General features: G+C 33.5%; 2 protein-coding genes and 1 long non-coding RNA gene across 5 annotated transcripts in view; 2 read left to right on the top strand and 1 right to left on the bottom strand.

Annotated features, from left to right (window-relative positions):
• The window catches only part of LOC121382123 (pleckstrin homology domain-containing family F member 2-like), a 32,090-nt gene extending 16,289 nt beyond the window's left edge, over positions 1-15,801 (bottom strand). The window contains exon 1 of one of the 2 annotated variants that reach the window (XM_041511627.1): positions 15,766-15,801. In XM_041511627.1, the coding sequence (XP_041367561.1) occupies positions 15,766-15,781 (16 nt within the window). In that variant the 5' untranslated portion in view covers positions 15,782-15,801. Of the gene's footprint in view, positions 1-1,540; positions 1,640-15,765 lie in introns of those variants that run through there. The other variant, XM_041511628.1, reaches the window with a different exon arrangement.
• On the top strand, positions 1,638-14,698 carry LOC121382124. Of its 2 annotated transcripts, none has more exons than XR_005959121.1 (2): positions 1,638-1,764; positions 14,094-14,698. It is a non-coding gene; the product is annotated as an uncharacterized LOC121382124 (long non-coding RNA). The 2 variants fall into 2 exon arrangements; XR_005959120.1 differs by lacking the exon at positions 1,638-1,764 and adding an exon at positions 2,782-3,277.
• A 704-nt stretch (positions 15,802-16,505) lies between the features above and the next one.
• On the top strand, positions 16,506-23,810 carry LOC121382027 (ribonuclease kappa-like). Its single transcript, XM_041511493.1, has 2 exons — positions 16,506-16,662; positions 21,607-23,810. Exons 1-2 carry the CDS (start codon positions 16,558-16,560, stop codon positions 21,826-21,828), a joined length of 327 nt encoding a protein of 108 aa, XP_041367427.1. The 5' UTR covers positions 16,506-16,557; the 3' UTR covers positions 21,829-23,810.
• The last annotated feature ends 323 nt before the right edge of the window (positions 23,811-24,133 follow it).

Here is a 24,133-nt window from a genome sequence, read left to right as displayed (position 1 = left end):
TTTCCAATGAAGCAGTTCTTTTGAAAATTAGTGTAGCCTAGCTGATTGACACTGAACATTTCGATTGGTAGTAGTATGTATGTTTACTTGATTTTAATTTTTCAGACTGCTTTGCCTTTGCCACTGGGAAAATCCTTGAAAATAATACCATACACAGGACATCCCCACTTCATCATGGCTCAGCACAATTTATCCACAAAGCGATTCAGATTTCATAAAACATAATCTGCTGTTATGAGGACATGGGTCCATATTTTTGAAGCTATCTTAGCATCATGAAATCATAAAACCATCACAAGCTATGACAGATAAGATTCAAAAATTCCTACTAGCCAGATGCGGACTAACAAAAAATGTATAACAATATACATATATAGTGAAAATGGTGTGCTCTGACCCACCTCCTAATAGTGATATCTCATACCTGTATGTGACAGTAATAGTAACGATATACATATATAGTGAGTATTTGAGTCAACAGAATACACCCAGTTCATTCACTCATCCTCTGAAGATTCTGCAATACAAATATTGCTCTTCTACTAATATATTAAATTATTTGATTGTAATTCTGCGCTAGCTCTGGCACGAGCAAACTTTGCCAGCTGCAAACTTTAAAAACAATTGGCAAATTTTATTTTAATTTAGTGAATAAATTTCATGTAATAATTGTTATTTTATTTTAAAAAATTAACTGGGTTTTTGTCATTTTTGAAGTTTAATAGATGATTTGGCATAGTTTTCCGTTTACCCAGAGCTAGCCCTGTAATTTTGTATGGGCATATAGCTGTGGTATATATTATATATATTACATTTACAATTTAAAGCAAAGGTTAATAAATAATTTTGGCGGGAAGCCACCATTATTCAACTCTGATAATGCACCTTTAAGACACCTTAAATCAAAGTCTAAACAAAACACTTAATGTAAATGTCATATTACATTAATAAATAAGTAATATATCTCCAAATACAATCACTTACCACACATTAAAAATAGCTGCACACTGATGTAGGAAGCGGGGGGCAAGGTAAGTATGTGCCCCCCTCCCCCCACTCTGTAGCAGCAGCGATGGTTTTTATATATTTATACATGTATTTGTGTGTGTGTATGTGTGTGTGTGTGTGTGTGCTCACCCACTGTTTGACACCTTCCTACACCTGTGCTGTAGATACTAAATACCTATCATACAAGTCAATAATGTCATAATATAATGTTATAGTTATATTACACATGTATATGTAATATATATCGCTAACACACAGACACACCCATTTCCAGATAAACACATCTTCAAATACAACCACTTCCCAAACATTCAAAATAGCTATACATATTAAAACTCTGGTAGGTGTGTGGATATGTACCTATCATAATGTCAAACATCAATTATTCAACTTGTTATACTTATAATACACATGCATGTGTAATATATACAGCTAACACACACACACACACACCCTATCCAAATAAACGTTTACAATTTATGGTATGTACATTGTTCAATAAAAATAAAATAGAAATAAAGGAAAAGCTTACAAGACATGTATCCAGGTATCGTAACAAGACCAGTGATCAGAGAACAGACACCTACCACTTACATCCTCGTTGATAACCTACATACTATTACCATCTCGGCTGATGTCCGAATATTTAACTGTAAACTAATCACGAGGTCAGAATGAGAACTTACGTCAACAGTAGTTGATAATGTTACAGGAAGTGATTTGTGAAGCTGGCAACAGCATGAAACATATTTGCATGTAAGTGTTACTATTACTGTACATGTAGATGATCTATATCTATAAAACACATCTACGTTAAGTGTTACAGTTACGTGTTACAGTTACAGTATACAGGTTACAGAATACAGTATACAGTTAACTGTATGTAGATGTATATAAAGGAAAGGAAAGGAATGTTTAATTGTATCATAACATATATTTACAAAAGAAAGGAATGTTAATATATCTCATGTTATTTAATCAGTTATTACATATCTAACATTATATTGGCAGTAGCTAGTGGAAAGACATCTAGACATGCAGGCTCCTTTGGGGTGGGTGGGGAAGGGTGGGTGGGGGGTGGGGGGGGGTTAGAGGCTGCTTTTTGACTGAATTAAAAACGAAAAAGGTAATCAACCTGTCTTATACACTTATGGGAAAACAAATGAATGTTTAACGAATGTTTAACGACACCCCAGCACAAAAATACATATACAAAGGTAAAGTAATGAATATCATATATACATGTATACATAAAAAAATAAAATTATATAATTATGTAAAACCAGTGTAAAGAGCTGTGGGGAAAGGTACAATACAATACAAAAAACCAATTAAGTTTATTGTAATACTTTTATCGAAATCAAAATGTTTTAAAACCTTTAAAATTAACTATGATCTGGAATTGAATGTTTAATGACATCCCAGCACATTTTAAACTATGGCTATATACAAGCTTGTCATAATGTGTGTAAGCCTGCACCCTTCTTTGAAATGAATGAATGAATATTTAACGACACCCCAGCACAAAAAATACATCGGCTATTGAGTGTCAAACTATGGTAATGCAAACAAATAAGGTGATGATCAACATCAATATAAAAATTCAAGATTTAAATAAAAACAGTGTAAAGAACTGTGCAAAAATACAAATATCACAGATAGATACCGACTTTTACTCAAAATTTCAATTTGTGCTGTATTGGCCATTCTCAAAGAGAACGTTACACCCCTGCACCACGGTGAGGTTACAGCACGCGCAGGGGCCCTTCTTTGGTTACTGAATTACCGTACTGCATCAGCTGTCTTTTGGAATTACAGATTACATGACAGGTTGATTTGTCTGTTACGGCAGGTGTTTAACATATCTACCTAACCTGAGTTTATCCTGTTTTAAAACATAATGCACAATCTGGGTATTACTAGTACTGTAGTGGTATTGGGTGTCTTCGGGCATCAAAATGAGTCACAGTCGTTCAGGTTACATGTCACGAGTGGGGCTTCATTCTCAACAAAATATTAAACAAAGAGAAGTATACATGCAGTCCGTACAATGTAGTTTGTTAAATTGCAGTATATATTACACAAACATCTAGACGAACATATACGAATACGAGATATACCTAATTATTTATCTAATTTTTTTTTTTTTTAAATTTCTTGGCTTTATTGCTATATACCTCTGCGTGTGCTGTAACCTCACCGTGGTGCAGGGGTGTAACATTCTCTTTGAGAATGGCCAATACAGCACAAATTAAAATTTTGAGTAAAGGTCAGTATCTATCTGTAATATTTGTATTTTTGCAGTTCTTTACACTGTTTTTATTTAAATCTTGATTTTTATATTGATGTTGATCATCACCTTATTTGTTTGCATTACCGTAGTTTGACACCCAATGGCCGATGTATTTTTCATGCTGGGGTATTCATTCAAATATTGCTTTATATGATTTAAATTAATTAATTAATTAATTTGTCTGTTGTTTACAAATGATTTCAAAGTAAATACTAGGCAGGATTTGTTGAAATAGGTACTGGTTCAATGAAAAATATCATATAATCTTCAAAACTTTATTGATTTTTTAAAATTATTTTAAAATTAACTTATGATTTATTTATGTTTTGTATTTATAGTTTTTGTGCACACCACATATATATTCAATAATATATAATAATACCACAATAACTATCTATTCTGCGATTACTGTAAAAACAAAATCACTACTACTGTTGCGAGGTCTTTTTTTTCTTCTTTCTTTTCTTTGTTTTGTATTCGGTTGCTTTTGTCAATTTATCAAGTAATGTTACAGGGCTTGGGGGCATAAATGAATCCCAAGACATCTCCCTCTGACCCTATAGAGATGTTTTTAATTTTCAGATGTTTATTAGGAATCTGTGTGTTGGCGATTTGTATGTGTGCGTATTTGTTTAAATATCATTTTGTTTTTAAATGTTCTGTGTAATGAGTGGAAAGTATTCAATGAATTGCTGGGGATGTTAAAAAAAGGAAGGATGTTTTTAATTTCCTTAGGTCAAAACAATTTTCAATCTGTTTTCTTCAGGATACTCATTTTACAAAAGAAAAAGCCTATTATTTGCGCTGAATGGGGATTTGAATGTATTTTTAATTCTTATAGTAGCCAATCCTGAAGTGTTGCAATATTGATAAATAACACTTTTGAATACAAAATACACACAATATTTCGACATGATGGAGGAAATGTATTAGTAGTGGATATAACTATTTGCAATATATGATTGACTTTAGTAAATTTATACGGTCCAAATTCAGATGATCCTAACTTTTAAGTAAAACTTTTTAGTAATAAAAATTGTATATTTGGTGGGGATTGGAATCTTGTGTTAATCCCTGATATCAATACATACAATTATATAAATATTAATAACCCAAAAGCATGTGATAAGGTAATAGAGACCATTGGGGAGCTTGATCTTGTTGATATTTGGAGAGATCATAATCCTGAATTACACAAGTTTACATGGAGGAGAAATACACTGATTAAACAAGCTGGTCTAGATTTTTTCTTAATATCAGATTCATTGTATTCATCCGTAGTAAAATCCAATATACATTGAGGGTACAGAACTGATCATTCTATTGTAAGTCTTAATTTTGAATTTATGGAACATGAAAGGCACAATACTTATTGGAAATTCAATAATTTACTTTTAGAAAATAAAAATTATATAACAACAATCAAAAATGTTATTTCAGATATTAAGAAACAGTATGCTATATTAGTCTATAATTTGGACCCTAACTACACATTAATAAAACATTTGATTCATATGAGCTTTCTCATTAAGAAACATCTATAGGTATATACTTCAAATCAAATAACAGTTTGTATCTGTGATAAATAATCAGGGAGTAATAGGGGTCTCCAGGACAGAAACTATGACAGATATGTACAAAATGAGTACAATTATAGATTCTCCAGGTATGAATTAGCTAATACAGCAAATTGTAGCTTGATATCTTTATAATTAAAAAAGTTACTAGCATCCAAAAAGCCTCCGAAATCACTTGACAATTTCATGAGCTCTTGTACGGGGGTTATAAATGTAAGTTCATTTAACTATCAAGGAGTTGAGCCACAAAGTCAAAACTTGGTACATATATAGCATATGCACATGAGTTACTCATGTTAAAAACTCATGATGCTGGGTAATTGCCCACGTTGTCAAACCATCCCTGGTATGCAGGTATATTTTTCACAATTTTTTTTTCTCAACTTTGGACCCTAACTACACATTAATATTTCAATGATCCAGATAAGCTTTCTCATTAAGAAACATCTATAGGTATATACTTCAAATCAAATAACAGTTTGTATCTGTGATAAATAATCAGGGAAAGAAAGAAAGAAATGTTTTATTTAACGACACACTCAACACATTTTATTTACAGTTATACGGTCAGACATATGGTTAAGGACCACACAGATTTGGAGAGGAAACCCACTGTCACCACTACATGGGCTACTCTTTTGATTAACAGCAAGGGATCTTTTATTTGCGCTTCCCACAGGCAGGATAGCACAAACCATGGCCTTTGTTGAACCAGTTATGGAGCACTGGTTGGTGCAAGTGGTTTACACCTACCCATTGAGCCTTGCGGAGTACTTACTCAGGGTTTGGAGTCGGTATCTGGATTAAAAATCCCATGCCTCGACTGGGATCCGAACCCAGTACCTACCAGCCTGTTGACCGATGGCCTAACCACTATGCCACCGAGGCCGGTCCTAAATAATCAGGTAGTAATAGTCCCCCAAAATTAAAAAAATATCATTTCCGAATGATAAAAAAAACTAAACTTTAGGGGTCTTCAGGACAGAAACTATGAGAGATATGTACAAAATGAGTACAATTATTCTCCAGGTATGAATTAGCTAATACAGCAAATTGCAGCTTGATATCTTTATAATTAAAAATGTTACTAGCATCCAAAAAGCCTCCGAAATCACTTGACAATTTCATGAGCTCTTGTACGGGGGTTATAAATGTAAGTTCATTTTACTATCAAGGAGTTGAGCCACAAAGTCAAAACTTGGTACATATATAGCATATGCACATGAGTTACTCATGTTAAAAGCTCATGATGCTGGGTAATTGCCCACGTGGTCAAACCATCCCTGGTATGCAGGTATATTTTTCACAATTTATTTTTTCTTCTCAACTTTGGACCCTTAACTACACATTAATAAAACATTTGATTCATATAAGCTTTCTCATTAAGAAACATCTATAGGTATATACTTCAAATCAAGTAACAGTTTGTATCTGTGATAAATAATCAGGGAGTAATAGTCCCCCAAAATTATAAAAATATCATTTCCGAATGAATTAGCTAATACAGCAAATTGCAACTTGATATCTTTATAATTAAAAGAGTTACTAGCATTCAAAAATCATCCGAAATCACTTGACACAGTCGCGAGTACAAAAAATGGGTCAACGGGCCCTGCATTTGACCAATCATAATTTCAAAACTACATGTACTTAGTATTTGGATTTAAAAGTTTGTATGCATCCATCATTTATATAGATGCACAAATGGGTGAAATTTCATCAAAACTGGAGATGGTCACCCAGGAAGATTTCTGGAATTTGGTTGTTTTGGCGTGGAATGACCCAATTAGCATCCACATGTATATCTGAACAAATAAAAAGGGTCCTCGATATCTTAATCAATGAAGATCAAACTGGATTTATGTCAAAACGATATATTGGCGATAACATAAGGATTTTGTATGACACTTTATACTACACTGAATTCCAAAATATTCCTGGTATGTTACTAAGAGTAGATTTTGAAAAAGCGTTCGACTCTATTTCATGGTCATTTATACATAAGACTCACATTTTTTGGGTTTGGGGATCATATTAAACGTTGGATATCAGTTTTTTACAAAAATATTAAATCAAGTGTTATAGTTAAAGGCAATATATCTTCATCGTTTGAAATACACAGGGGATGCAGACAAGGGGACCCATTATCGCCATATATATTCTTCCTTTGTGTAGAAATTCTGGCAGGACTTGTACGCAAAAATAAGAAAATTAAAGGAATTTCAGTACAAAATAAATAGTATCTCATTTCACAGTACGCTGATGATACAGATTTTATACTTGATGGTAGTAGAGAGTCCTTCGAAGAGACAATAAATACTTTGAATATATTTGCGAAATTATCTGGACTAAAAATTAATTATGATAAATCTGAAGTCATTGGCTTATTTAAGAACAGTGCAGTCAGATATTTACAAAACCTTCATTTAAAATGGAATCCTTCCACTTTTAAAGCACTTGGCATTACCTTTAGTCCTGATCTAGCTGATATGACTAAACTTAACTATAATTCTAAACTGTTTGAAATTAAACAGGTAATAAATAATTGGAGACGAAGAATTATCACACCACTTGGTAGAATAGCTATAATAAAATCCTTATTAATATCTAAACTCAGCTACTTACTTTTAACACTACCTAATCCCTCTGAATATTTTATGCGTGAATTAAATTAAATATTATTTAAGTTTGTATGGAACCAAAAGCCGGATAGAATTAAAAGAAATACCATGTGTAAATCTATTAAAGAGGGAGGCCTAGGCATGATAGATATATTTAAATATGTTAAAGCTTTGAAAATTACTTGGTTACGAAAACTGGAAAGTAATGATTCAAAATGGAAACCTCTTTTATTGGTATGTTTTCCCCAACTACATAATATTCCTGCATTTGGTAATGATTTCCCTCAAAGATGTTACAAAAATATTAACAACTTGTTTTGGAAGAACTGTATTGGGAGTTTTTGTGATTTCTCTACAACTATTAAGGTAACAGACTTTAAAGATTTTTTATCAGAACCAATCTTCTATAATTGTCATATAAAAATTGATAGGAAAATTTTTCTAAAACAAAAATGGCTCGAAAAGGCATCTCTCAAATATGTGACCTAGTTAATGATCATGGAGAATTCTTTACATTAACTGAATTTAATTATATTTATGACTTACATGTGTCTTTTTTTAGAATATCAGGGAGTCATTAATTCACTCAAGGTATACCTTAAAAAAAACCTAAAATTAGTAAGATAGACACAAATATTCCTTTAGATGATTCGCCTGTCCAAAGAAAACTTTGTTCGATTAAAAAAGGATCAAAATTATACTATTACACATTAACATATTCAGATGTACCAAATACTGCTATGGCAAAATCGGTTTAGTACTGATCTTATCTGGCCCATTATTTATTTGAAACCATTTCTCACCACACAAGAAGTAAAATTAAGATGGTTCCAATATAGGATATTACACAGAATACTAACAACAAATATTTTTGCCTTCAAGCTAAAACTTATCGATACTGAAACATGTACCTTTTGTAATGTAAATAAAGAAACAATAGAACATCTTTTTTGGGAATGTAACTTTATTCAAACGTTTTGGAATTCGTTTTTAAATTGGTTATCGAAGTACTGTAATCATTTATGTAACATAAAACTGTCTCTCGAACTAGTCATATTTGGATTTAAAGACAACATTAACACAGATAATATTTTTGATCTCTTGTTACTTCTAGCTAAGTATTTCATATATAAATGTAAAGTGCAAAAGGTTAAGTTAAATATCATTCATTTTAAAAAAGAAATTAAACAAAGATACTGTATAGAAAAACATTTATATTTTAGTAACAATAGTCTTAAAAAATTTTTACCAAGTGGTCACTGTATCATTCATTAGTTGAAAATATTTAATATAATAATTTTTGTATTATTATTATTATTGTTATTATTATTATTATTATTATTATTTAAATCCTCTCATCTCCAGCAACAGATGTAATACATGTATATAGTAATTTAATAAAACATCTACTTCCCGCAGTATCACAGAACATTAACAAACTATAATACAACTGATGGGAAACTAATCATGTATACATTTGTTATCAAGCTACAATGTATGTTTCGTGCTGGTGTATGTGCATGTATGTTTTTTTAATCTTAAAACTGTCTTGCTGTCCTGTTTTACTTCATGTCCTGTTTTACTTCATATCTCTCTCTCTCTCTCTCTCTCTCTCTCTCTCTCTCTCTCTCTCTCTCTCTCTCTCTCTCTCTCTCTCTCTCTCTCTCTCTCTCTCTCTCTTCTTTCTCACTTCTATCTTTCCCTCCCTCCCTCTTTCTATGGAAAAATGTACAATCAATCTGAACATATTTAGTCTAACAATACTCATGATGTATTATATATGTATTTAATGTTATTTATGTTCAACATTATCTGTAAGATAGTGATTCCGGGCCCCATTCCTGACACTATCGACATTAAATAAAACATTTAAAAAAAAACCTAAAAAAAACCATTAAACAAAAACTACACCAACTAAATTGTAATCAGTGGTGTTCAGTTCAAATATATAAGATACACATGTACAATGAGAAGAGTGACACGAATGAATAACAAACTAGCAATGTGTTTATACTCAAAAGTTATAGTAACTTGATTAATGTGCTGTAACCTACATAGGTTACCAAGCAGTGGCGTAATGACGGGGGGCGCTACAAGAGTCATTCCCCCCCCCCCCAAATTAAACTTTTTTTAAACTATTAAATTTTATAAAATCATAGATACATACATAATGTGGGTTGCGCACCCCCCCCCCCCCCCCATATGAACTGAACTCCCCAATATAACATCTTGGCTATGCCAGTGTTATCAAGCCCACATTTTGTGTTAACCTGTATGTGGGTTATCAGGTGCTCATTTCAATGTCTGGGTCTAACAAACAGACCCTGTACATAATGGTGATTATAAATAACACTCCATCCAGAGTATAACATGGTTTGGACCGGGGGTGGGGGGTGGGGGGTGGTAGAATTATTTGAATATAACTGGTATGTACATTCATTTTTAGATGTTATATGTTGATGATAAATGGATTCTGCATATGAGCATGGGAAACCAAAATGGTGACATTTCAGTTTAGGTTTTTGAAGAGAAAACAAAAAAATTTGAGGTGGGTTTTTTCTAGTTTTTTATACTATTGGACTTTGGCTGAAAAACTTTATTTACTTGCCTGACAATGAAAAACACTAGCCACGGGCACCAGGCTACCATAATCTAGAAGCCATGTCAAACAAGAACCTAATTTATATATTAAACAAATTCGAGTTAAAAGTTGAATGTGGCAAAAATATAGCAGTACCTATACACATTCATCAAAAAGTTAATTTGAAAACCGAACAATTTGGTTTAGCTAAATGTTACTTGAATTAGGCTACACATTTTCTGATCAAATTCGCCAAATTGCTATTAATTTTTGGTGTCCTGCTAAATCCTAATACATTTTAAAGTTATGGTTTAGCATAAGCATATAGCATATATAATAACATGACAAGGCTCGAAATAGCAGCCTGCAAAAAGCAAAAGGCAGTCCATTTTTTAAACCTTGCAGGTGAAATAAAAAATCATCTGCTAAAATTTTCAAAAAAATTGCAGAACATTTTTCAAGACAGAGATGCATGTACGATCGTCTCATCTTCTATTTAGCCGAAGCTGTGCTCAAGACTGTTAGATTTTAATTTTATAATGCTCTAGATGTCCTAATTTTCCACACACTGTCCCAAACCCTCCACTCACCCCGTGATGTCTTATTTCTGGCATGCCATATTTTTTTTAAGCAAGCCATATTTCTTTTGGTCTGCTATTTAAACAAAATAGTAACAGCAGGCCAAAGTTTACTTCCTATTTCGAGCCTTGAATAGATTATATTTCATATACATTTAGCTTCATACTTTCATACATCATACCAAGGTTTCTGCCAGAGGGTAAAACAGGTATGCATGGCACCATACCCAAATTTTTGTCTGTTTTTGTTTTTAAGTTAACCTTTTGACAAAATTAATCATTGTTACTGTATGATTTCCTTAACCCTAACTAAACTTAACCCATTTTCTTTCTGGGGGAGGGACTCCCATACCCACTTGTGGTTGCATTAAATTCCATAGCACCATACCCAAAAAAAAAATTCTTGCAGAAACACTGCATACTACTAAAAAATATGCACTTTAAAGCTGGCTTTGGACATAAATGTTTTTTTAACCTACAATTTTCAGTTACTGGTCTGATAAAATGTCACTATAATCCAAAAATCTGATATTTTTGTAAATGTAATAATAATGACAGCAACAGGTTTTAAATTGCATGCACTATGACCAGATTACTCATCAGTCAGAGTGACATGCATGGTCACTATGAGATTTGTTAAAATGGCTGTACATATTTTCTACAACAAAACCTGAAAATATGATACGTATTACATGTAGCACTGTAAACCAGGCATGATGGAAGCATGTAGACACTGGTTGGGGGGGGGGGGGGGGGGGCACGCTGACTAAAATTGAGGGTGCAAAGTAAAGTTTCAAGGGGGTTCGGGGATATGCTCCCCCATAACTATTTTCAAAACTAGATGTCCTGAAATGCAATTTCCTGCATTCTATAAGTAAAATTCATCTCTGCCTTATGATTTACTACAAATAATATGTTTGATTCAGAATTACTGCTGTGCCTAACAAGTCAACAAAACATATTATATGCAGAACTACATTTACATGTGAACAAGATCAACTAAATACTATTATTAAAAAATAGCATATCAATATGGAATGTATGTACATAGGCAGACAGGGTTTCTGCCAGAGGGTAAAACGGGTATGGCACCATACCCTAATTGTTTGGCAATTTTTTTTTTTTAATTAAAGTTAACCTTTTGACAAAATTAATTACTCTTACCATTACTGTATGATTTTCTTAACACTAACCGTAACCCTTTTTTTTTCTGGGTGAGCCCCCCCCCCCCCCCATGTTGATTGTGGTTGCATTCAATTCAATAGCTTCATACACAAAAATGTCTTTCTGGCAGGAACACTGGTATTTATGAAAATAACTAATTTAACATAATACTTACACCAGGCGATTTAAGTAAATAAGTTGCCCTGTGACACTGAACTTTGCCTTTCTTAGGTCCATAGGCAAAATCTACTTCGCCTTTGATTTCTTGGAATAAAATCCATTAAATGATCTGTAATAACTAATATGATCACCATGAAAACAAACCTCAACCAAGTGTTTGTCAAACATTGATTTAACAATCAAATTGAAAACTTTAACAAGTAATAAATATTATTAGTCAAAGAAAACTAAATCATTACAAATTTTTCCTTTGTTCACTTTAAATTCAAAATACTTTATATTTTAATAAGTATTATTTTCCATATTATAATGCCATATAACAAAACATTATAATAATTGGAAAACAAAAAATGAAAAAAATTATCAAGTGACTGTCACTGATTGACATAGACATTTTTATGCAGCTCACAAACATATTCAGCATAAAGTAAAAAAATAAATAAAATTAACAATCAGCAAATTATGAATACTGTAAAACGGGTATTATTCGCGAATGTGTAATTTTCACGGTTTTTAAATTTAGCCGCGAAAATTACACTTACGCAAATAATAAAATCCATTAGATAAAAAAACAAAAACAGTTTAGCAATTTTGGCACGATGTTCTGCATAATACAGTCCATATTCACCGTGTTTTTGTTTACGAGTTGTAGAAGTGTTTAATTTATCAACGGCATCATTGGCGGCCTGTGTCGATTGAACTTCTTCGATTGTTAAACACGTTGAAGGGTCAGGTAAACCAACAGTTTCAGGTTTGTTTGCATTTTTTTCAACCACTGCAAAATTGAACCTGCCATAACGCTGCCACGAATAATACCAATTTTATAGTATATCTGATGATACCAGGAAGTCAAAACAAATATATTGCTGGTCTCTGGTCAGAATGCTTATCAATTTTGACCCTGCATGTCAACTTTTTATATATATATTTTTTAATTTACTGCAGTAGCTACAACAGTACCATCTGTACCAGAAATAATACTGAATCACCTAACTAATAATATTGTGAATATATTGTTCTCCTATTTGATATTTTTAATTATTTGTCTATTTAATATCTTATGTTCAATAACTTTACAGAGAACGAAAGATATCTACATCAGAATATTTAAAGAGACTACCAGTCCTAAGCACGATGTGTCTTTTTCTGACTCACTGACCATAATTAAAAAAAACCCAAAAAACATTTCATTGAATCTGCAACTCCACATTAACAATGTTAGAATTCCAAACCATTGAAACAAACAATTCAAAATTATGACAAAATACACACTACCGCATTGACAATAGATGACTTTATAGTTCTGAATTTCACAAGCGCGACATTCCGGAAACACAATCGATCAAAGATCAATACTTCCCAGAAATAGCTTGTTTATGTTGAAAGTATGTTGCCATTGTGACAGTGTTTTGTTAAATACTTGCAGATGTAATTTGAATTTTATAAATCTATATGAAAGAAATGTGAAAAACTTTGTTTTTAATACCAGAATATTTCAAAATAACAATGTATTGTTTTGTCAATCAAGATTTGGGACTTCATTTGACATTTCGTTTGCCACATGATGTTGATCTCTTAGCCAACGAAGGGTCCTTAATATTGTTTTTGTCAAATATATATATCTATCATTTGAAGTGATAACAGTGTATATTATTTAAATTGTTAAACAAAAATATATTGTTCTATAGGCTGGCAGACTAGTAAATTTTAGTTGGTTCTGGTCCAGTGAGATCAGGCTAAAACGGCACCACTATCAAAAGAAACATTTTCGTTGGCGAAAACAGAAACAATTTGGCTATAACAGCACCTCAATGTTTTGGTGAAAACTTAACTTTTTTTTTATTTTATAAATAGGACCTAACAGTTGAAAGATCGATGCATTGTGTTATATCTGGTCCGTATATCCATTCCATCACTGAGATACTTAAAATAGTCCATCCCATCTTCCTAAAAATGTTTTTTGTAAATAAGTTTACAATGTCAAATAATTTTGTTTGTTCATAAAACACAAGAAAAATGATATAAAAAGGTGAATAAAAATAATAACTGTTATTGAACTTAGTAAATTACATTAGTTGGCACATTTTTCAGGAATGCCAGACAACTCGGCCCGGAGGACAACTCGGCCCAGACAACTCCGCCCAGAGTTCTGAGACAACCCGGCCCACCGCGAGACAATTCAGCCCGGAGTCCAGAGACAACTTGTTGGACAAGTGTTGTTTTAAATTAAAGTATTCTCACTGAAATCAAAGAATGTGTTTTTGTTAGTATTGAATTAGTCCAACCTTAACCTAAACGTCCCGAAATGATTTTGAGACAGGTATTTATATTTTAGGGGATTAAACATTTAAAATACATTTCTTGAATTTGTAACAGACTTTGAGACACGTGACTATGCGAATATGTGGATCTTTAAACTTATGTTTATATTTGTTATGCCGGTTTGTCTCGGAGAGGAAGATGCGACGGCGACAGAGGAAGGCCTTCAGGAATCTACAGGGGAAAATTTTCGAACTGTGGGGACGCTACACAGATGGTGACGTGTCCACTTCTAGATTCCTGTCGGCCTTATTTCTATGTTCTTTTGGTGATTGGTGTTTTATTTCATTATTATAACTATTTATGTATATGTGTTCTGTTGGTTTTTAACGTATATATATGTGTGTTTAATGTAATAAATGTGAGAATTTGGCAAATGATGTTTTTTGCGTTATTTCTATAGTACAATACTTCTAGAAACCCATCTGACACTACGATATACGCATACGACATGCACAATTGTCATTCTTAATGGTGACCATATAGTTAGCGGTATCTATCAGTATAATGCATTATTATTACTATAGTACAATACTATGACATGGCCAACTATCACACGGGGCCGAGTTGTCTCGGACACTGGGCCGAGTTGTCCCCTGGGCCGAGTTGTCTGGTCCCCATTTTTCAGTATGGCTGGTCTAAATAGAAATTTTTTAAATAATATTAACTTTAATATATTAAATTATTTATAATTTAAAGCCTTGGAGGAAAGGTTAGCAAAGGGGTGGGCCTTGCGTCCAATCTGGTGTATGTTCAAACAGGCGAGCACACAAGGTATATCATCATTCACAACTTGTAATGATTCTTGTTCCGTTTCTGCCAACACTAGGTTCCATTTTGTCAATTGATTTTGGTGCTGTTTTCGTTTGGGGCCATTTTGTCACAGTGCCATTTTCACTATAACCCGGTCCAGCAGGCTAGTGAAATATTTTCCATTTTTGCACCCCTGATATGTCTTCCCAACATTCATGTATAAACAGAGACACACATATTTAGTCTAGATTTTGAGTAGAAAGGATATAATTTTATAAACTAAAGGACTTTTCTTTTTAACTCTCAGTTACTCTGGTATAGGATTATTATTTAGTAAAACTGAAAACTGATTTAGTGAATACAGCTGAATAAAACAGAAATATTTACTTTCTAATGTCTAAATGTGTATGCAAACACCTGCTGTAATTGAAACTGATTTATTTAAACTGTCCGACAGTTTTAAATACAAAATGTCAACATCATAAACATCATCAAGTCAATGTGAATGTTCAAAAACGTCTTCCCGACTTATCTTCGATTAAAAGTTTCAACCTTTACATAAAGAGTATATATTATATTAAGATTTTCACACATAAACAATGTATTTTATTACAATAATGGATAAAAAAAATCTTAAATGTAGAGATCAAATTAGTTAGGTAATTCGACATAAAGTTTGTCAACTTCTTACCTAATCTATCAACCATCTTAAAATCACACGACTGAGATTATTTGTACTGCTACGCTTCAATGTTTGGCCACTGTACAGGTTGGACTATACCAATTCAAATCCCATAGGCGACCATGTTAACGTTTGTGTTTAAAAACACTATATACAATATATCAACCAAACTGTGACCCATAAATATCAGTACTACAACCCCTACCTCAAAGTATTAACTGCAGAAAATGGTACCTTTCATGGCTCATTTTCGATATAACCAGATGTTTCTGCAACACCCCTAGTTTCGCACAAAATTTGAGTACTTTTTTTTACAGGTACCCCATACATGTTCCAAGCACAAGGCTACTTGACACGGTGGAACTACATCAAATAAAATTGCATACATTTTTAGCCCAGATGAAACTAATTTTTTTTACAACCAACACACTCACATTTATAACCAATCACAGGACTTGTGGTGTTAACTTCTCTGTACACCTCGAACTTCGACCCAGCCGGAAATTAATTGGTATAGTGCAACCTATAGGCAAACCTCGTCGGCACATTCCGATGCCTGCTATTAATATTCGGATTACTTCGTCCAATAGTTTATAATTGCCCGAAGTATACCGAATATAACCGAGATATTATTTAAAAAAAATTACGCATTTTCTCGAGGTGGTGTGGGGGAGGGGGGGGGGAAGTCACATGATTTTCATAGACCGATTTTCAGTAATTCTCTTCGCAAACTTAGTAAAGAGTTGTAGAGCCAAATACAAGAGCGAAACAGTCTATTGGTCATCAAAGCTGTCATTGCGGATGTTTAGCTATTTTTTGCATCTAATCATGATTGCTTGTCCCATCTGTGGACCGAAATTGTCGGTTTACTGTACAATTCTTAGTATTTGGGCTATCATAATGCTAGTAGGTATTTTTAAATCTTCAGTTTTAGCTTGTATGTGGGTGTTTCTACAGTGTTACCTTTTTAAGCATAACCATCTCAGCATCTGTTTCTTCACTTGTGACATCAGTTAAACTTTTAAGTTAAAGTATTCATTTTAAACACTGTTAAAATATTTACTCTTTCTTGGTATTGACAAGCATTTTTAATTACTATCATAACAAAAATGTCTTGGTATATACTGTTCTGCTGATGGGAAAGTGTATAATATTAACTAGGTGAAACTTAAAAGGAGGGCAAGTGAGATAAATTAAATATGCTGTAGCCTATAAATTATTAATATTATAATAAAATGATATGTGTGTGTGCCCATGTTTGTTCGATTCCTGGTGTATGAGTGATAAGTTAGTACTACTCGATGAAACAAGCCATGCGTGTACGCTTTATTGTTATATATACTATAGACTATAATCAATATATATATACAACAATAGAGCATATTATGCACATGACTAGTTCCATTGCGTTATGGTATAAAGCAATTGACATGACGTCATATTAATAACGTCACGTTGTTAGGAGGCTTCCACCCCTCTTGAAAAGTATTCAAATTTTTTTGTTTTAAATGGCAGTCGGCCAATAAATTACAATAGTTTTTTTCAAGGATTATGTCTGGACAAAATGTGGGGGAAATCTAACAGTAATTAAAGGTAGGTGAGTAATTTATATTCATTAACAATGTTGTTCGGACTTCAAAGCGTTACATAATTATTGAACGGCGGGATGGAAGGATGTGGCGTAATCTAACACATCACGATATCTGTTGATTATGATATTATGCAATAGTGATGATGTCACATTAATTATGTCGCATACTTGAGAGGCTTCCACCCCTCTTGAAGAGTATTCCATAAAAAAGTAAAATGGCAGCTAGACTGCAAGAAATTACATGTTTTTTGCCCTAGGAGATCTTGGCAAAGTCGATATAAGTGACATAGTTACAATCTGGTATGTGGAATCTGTGTCATTATAATGTTTTTTCCACGATTTCTGTCTTGGCAAATGGTGAGGAATATATATTGGTAATTGAAAATAGGAGTGATTTATTGTAATTGTTAAGGGGTCATCCATTTAGTATGTACGCACAATTTTCAGATTTTTTTGCACCCCCCCCCCCCCCCCCCCCCCGTACGCATGCGTACGCCAGTGCCCATACCCCCCCCCCCTTGCGTACATACGCAAAAGATCGTCAGTCAGTACCAGTAAATGTAGACAATGCCACCGTCGATGTCATCATGGTATACTATACTAATAGTTCCTGAACCTCGCCCGCCTTCTTGGTTGGGTTTACACATTTAATACATTTCAAAAGTTGGGAATATTTGTCATAATTATCACCACCGGAGGCCATTTTCTTGGCCATGCATGCGTGCGTCAAATGACACAAAGGTCATGCAGTGGAATGACGCAAAGGGTTAGTATGGCGAACAAAACAGGCGCCGACGATCTAGAACGTCAGTAAATAATCAAATTAACTATATATATATATTTTAATTTTACCCTAATAACACCCCTCCCCCCCCGCCGTACGCAAAATGGCTCTTAAATTTTCAACCCCCCCACCCCCCCAAAATGCGTACGTACTAAAAGTATGCCCCCTAACAACGTGATTCAGACTTTAATGTGTTATGTAATTGTTGAATGGCGCCATATATAAGTGTATATAATTAAAAAATTTCTGCATGTATACAATTTCCTCAATTCTGATTGGATGATGTTTAAGAAAAACTGAATGTTATCCTTCGATAAACCAGAAAATTACGTCATTACGCCAGCTGGGACGTCATTGCTCAAAACAGGTCATGGAAAGGAAGTTAGAGGCTGATTTATGTGTATTTGAACCAAATATGGTGTGTTCAGGCATTTGTGCATACATTTTAAAAGAGGGTGGGGGCTAAACTGTGGCTAGTGAAATGTATGAGGGGTTAAGACATGCTTCCCCGGAAAAGTATTCGACTGCCGTAACCCACCCTCTGCACAAGCTCCTGTCTTTGTAATTATATAAAATCTGTTTGTAATTTTTTAAATGATTTTATAGATGTACAACTCACAAAATGCATAAAATTGCGTAGCGTAGTGAAGAATTTGAAACTAAACGCCTCAGAAAATGACGTCAAATGGGACGTCATTATGTAAAGCAGATCATGGGAAGAACGTTAGAAACTAATTTATGAATTGTATGTAGTTTTTGTACAATTTGTGACTGTTATACATTGATAAATTCGCAAAAAATGACAAACAATTCTTATATAAAATTATTTTGTAGTGGCCACACCTAATACCTATAGTCCATCCCACCAATCTACGAAAATAATTTCAGTTTTGTTTGATGTAAGAAGAAAAGTAAAAGTGTTTTGGAAATTACAAAAAAAACAACTTAACTATATTTTGTGTGCAATTTACACCACAATCGGCTCTGAAATAAACTTGTAGTAAACTCAGTAGTATGAAAAAAGGCGTTCCCTGTGGAAAGGACTATAGGTGGATTACTGTTAGATTAATCCATTGTTAGTTTTACAGTGTATTATGGTACTATAATGTATGACGGGGAATAATAGTCTAGAATTGCTCAGTAATTTGAAATGTGCATCTGACAAAAATAACAAAACGCTAAAGTTTATATATAGTCCTTCCAACAGGGAACATCTTTTTTCATACTATGGAATTTACTACAAGTTATTTATTTCTGAGCCGACCGATTTCTAAATTGCACACAAAAATAGTTGTGGGTTTGTTTTTGTTTTGTTTTGTTATTGTATTATTTCCAACACACTTATTTTCTTCTTACATGAAAGAAAGACTTCCGAACTAACACTAAAGTAAGCCTGAATTAACTGAATGCTGGAACGTTCGGAAGTCTTGCAGATAAGAAATAGTGTTAAGATTTGATATCAGCAATGAATTCGGAAATTTGTGTGATTGGTCAGACTTATTTTAATCAGTAACATTGTCAACTATAAAACATCTTTGTTTTTCCATTACAGCGTTAGTTCAAAGTAATTTAGTGTTGCATCAAATAATCACTTGTCAAGGGTTTCCCCAGGCCTGTTAAGTGTAGCGGCCCGACATGCCTTGATCCATAAAGTAAGCTCTTTTGACGCCATGGAAGCGCCTTAAATCAATTGCCGCTATTTGTATTTGTCGCAGATCTGTTGCCCATTTACTACAATTTTTTATTTTTTATCATGATTTCACTTCCGTGAAAATATTCCAATCCTGACATGTGGGACTCAGTCTGTTTAGGTTGCTTCACGGTGTTATAAGCAATCGCTATAATTTATAATAAAAGATCCATAGCTCTTGTAACCTCTTGTAGGTTATATCTTATTGATATGTTGTAGTGGAGGGCTAGAGGGAACTGTGTGTAATATATTGACCCTAACTGGCCTACAGTTAACGACAGTCACTTTTCACACCTTGTTTTGGCTTCGTACACAAAAAATATAATGGCAAGACTTACGAACATTCCAGCATTCAGTTCATTCAGGCTTAGGTTTAGGGTTAGGGTTAGTGATAGTATTAGCAATAGCATGCATTCTGGAACATTTGGAAGTCTTTCCACATGACGTTTCCATTTTCAGAAAGTTCTCAGGAAAAATTCCAATGCAAACTTGCTATTTTTGTTTGAACATTAATAATGCACCTGGATGTGTTTGAAGAAAATCTTGTAATTAATAAATTGTACCATTTACGAAATACAGATTTCAAGTGAAAGTACAGTGCTATATTTATTGTGTACTAAGCCAAAGCAAGGGTTTGAAAAGTGACTGTCATTGACCTTCGTTTTTAAACACTAAGTCATTTTTTTTCTTCTATTAGAGCCATTTATGATCACTGAAATCAAACATTACTTATATTTTAATATTGTTTAGATCATCCATTTCCATACAACAAAGCATTTCTGGTCAACTTGGGGTTTCTAATACATGTAGCACAAAATGCTTCTTTTAAAACAAAAAATAATAATAATATGTGCGTCTGAGAAATAACAATTATGTAGTGGAGTTCTAGTGTATTTTTAAGGATATTTTCTTGTTTCAACGTCAAATACTCTTGGTACACTCTACCTTTAATCAAATGTGTTACGGGTTTGTATAACGAAACTTGGTGTTCGTTTTTACGGGTTGAAACTAGGGTCTGTGCCTTTAACAGTCTGTCTGGTGCCAGGATTTCTTTTTTCTCTTCCTCTTGACCAAGTTTTGAAATAATCATATGTCATAGACACAACATAGCTATCCAAGTTTTAAATATGGTGAAGTGTCATTCAATATTCCACCAAGTCTGCTTTAGATTTGCCTTATGCCGGGGTTGGTGTGCCTTATACTGATTTTAAATATAGTATCAACCAATTTATCTTTTCCACTTGGCAACATGATTCAGATGGTGTGGTTGCAAACAAGCTGCATGCTATCAGGCCAGTCTTGGGAGAGTGGCAGTCCTCCTATAGACAGTGCATGAAGGATGAAATAGTCATGCTCGTATCGGTCATACCTACTTGACCCATTCATTTATCTTGAAGAAGGATCCTCCTCAGTGTGAGCACTCACTGCACTGTCAGTGTACAGTACGCCACATTTTGGTGAAGTGTAAGCATCTGACCGAAACTAGAAAAAATATATTTGGTCAAAGAAATATGATGGAATCATTTTAATTCTATCTTGAACTTATATTACACTTTCTACGTGATACTGACTTATTCTAAATTTTAATTGTATGTATCTGTGATATTTGTATTTTTTGCAGTTCTTTACACACTGTTCTATTTTAACTTGAATTTTTATATTGATGTTGTCCATCACTTTAGTTTTGCCTTTACAATAGTTTGATACCCAATAGCCTATCTATTTTTCGTGCTGGGGTGTAGTTAAACATTCATTCATTAAACATTCCTTTCCTTTTTATTTCAGGGGCTGCTTGGAATTTTTTTTTATCTCCAGAGTCCGAATTTGTTTGAGGATCTTCCCCACAAGGACTGGGCAGCAGCCAACTTCTCAAGAGAGTACATCGTTCAGAAGTATGAGCAGAATGCAATCAACTGCTGGATCGCGGCTGGTCTCTATGTTGTCCTCGGAATTTTCTGTTTTACGCAGCAGCGCATGAACTCACGGGCCAACTATGAAATGTCTTGAAGAAATTTCTTGCTAGTTTTCAGTGATCAAGTTTTCTGACAAACTGGACGAAATGCAAAAAAAAAAAAAAAAAACCCAATCACATGAGTGATGGTGGAGTCTGGACTAGTTATTTTTATTTAGTGTAATCCAAGCAAGCAGAAAAAGAAATTGTATATCTTATGAAGTTAAAAGGTGACAAGTATATGGCTCATCAGTGTGGTTATAACCCGTTTAGCTCCGAGATGGCAACAGTAAAAATACGTAGGGTAGATGGCAACAATAATGACAGTAGTTGTAATTTATAAAAGATGAAAATAACTACAGTATTTGAGGATTGAAAATTCCCCATTATTTGTAGATTGTACCCAGTATAGCTGTAGAAAATGTGAACATATTTGTGGATAAAGTGGGATAGGGCAAAGCTTCTCCATGGATACATTCGGGTAGAAAGGATATTGGCTGTTATTGGACTTTTAGGATTAATACCAATTCACTGAGCATATACTTCATTATCTGGCAACTTCTGTTGTGTCCATGTTCCATTCCATCATTAGTTATAGCCATGTTTAAGAACTGACCATCATATTATATTTGTTTGTTTACCGTAATTGTAGAAAATATTGAACATGCCAACAACCGTTTAGAACCAGATGTATACATGTGTTTACTCTTTAGTGAGGTGTGGATGTTTCAGTATTTGTGTGATGAGTGTACATGATGTATATATTTAACCTGTCACAAAACAGAATGTATATTGTAAATGTAGTGTGTTACCAGTGGCTGTACAGTATTAGTAATGTGTATTACTACATGTACTTTGTCAAGGCCCCCCCCCATCCCCGCACCCAAATTTAATATTTGCATAACCTGAAAATGGTTTATGCCAAACAAAAGTGCATAACATATTTTGGTTTGCATAATCTTGGTTTTTTTGTATTACTGAAAAACAAACAAAACATTAGAATTCAAAATTGCTAATCAAATCAAATCAAATATCCAGTTGCACTAAAACGAGCATTAACGTGTGGGATATTATGGGGATTCCCTAAGAGCCTATTTACCAATTCTCTGCTTTACATTGCCGGTAAAACTCAGCAAATAAAACAGCACCAATGTCCACAAATAGTCAAATACAATATCTGTTAGCACTGATATTCAATACATTTTACATGAAATTGTAATTGGTTATGTTGGATAAAATTGCATAAGCATTAAAGTACAAAAATATCATTCCTGCATTTTGTGGAGGCCTGTTTATTATTCTATAATATTGACATATAAAAGAAACAATATGTGGCCTCTGGTTTGCTGGCTATTAAAGATCAGGTTAATTTTGCCATTGGTTAATCTTTGGATGTGTATTCAGGCTAGTGCTAGAAGTGAGGTTATGAGTGCTTCATTACATTCGGGGCCATTCACAAGGATGTACACCCCAAGGTGGAAGGGGAGGTTATGGCATTACAAAATATGCAAGTATACAAAAAGTACACAGAAAAAAGTACACAGGAGGGGGTTTGAAAATCCCAGATTTTGTGTGTATACTTCATGGATGGTCTGTTGTATTAACGTACAAAAATATTGTTTTTTTAATATGTTCTCGGTAAAAAGGAAAAAATCCCAGTTAACACTACTGTGGAATAATAAAGATGGTTTCATTTTATAGTAAGTTAAGTATATTCATTATGGTAAGAAAATAAAACTCATTTAGCAGCTAAGCCTTTAATTTATTCAAGTGTAATACTTATTAGTAATACACTGTATTATCACTCAGTAATGTATATTAGTACACACAGTATGTGGACATTTATAATACAGTGAGGTAGAACAGTTTTAGAAACTATTTGGTGTTTTGTAAAGATATTTATTATTATAATCATAACAAACATTCCAAATGTTGGATAACAATTATTTATCACTCCAGTGGATCATTTGTGTGAGCAATATCATTGTCAGACTAGGTTCAAATTCACATGGTAATGATTAAACTGTACAATGTCAAATTCATGTTTGTTTATTTTTGATGTTATTACATTTGGTATCCGTATGTGATTTCTGGTTCTGTGAAAGCACTGGTTATTGGATATCGTATATTATTATCCACATGGTTCAACATAACCAAGTTAATAATAATCATACGAAGCACACTTGTAATAAAAAGTAATCATGTGACCAACCAATGACGTAATTTTTGGAAACTACATCATAACATGATGTTGTTTCCCCAGTCTTAGCTGTGTGTATGTGAAATTTTATAATTCACAGTGGTGGATCCAGAAAATCGGGGGGGGGGGGGGGGGGGGGCAGTGACAAGAGATGGAATTCC

This window comes from Gigantopelta aegis, chromosome 9 (assembly GCF_016097555.1).
Source record: "Gigantopelta aegis isolate Gae_Host chromosome 9, Gae_host_genome, whole genome shotgun sequence".
NCBI lineage: Eukaryota > Metazoa > Mollusca > Gastropoda > Neomphalida > Peltospiridae > Gigantopelta > Gigantopelta aegis.
Note: the sequence above shows the minus strand (reverse complement) of the source record. Positions and strands in the feature narration are given on the sequence as shown.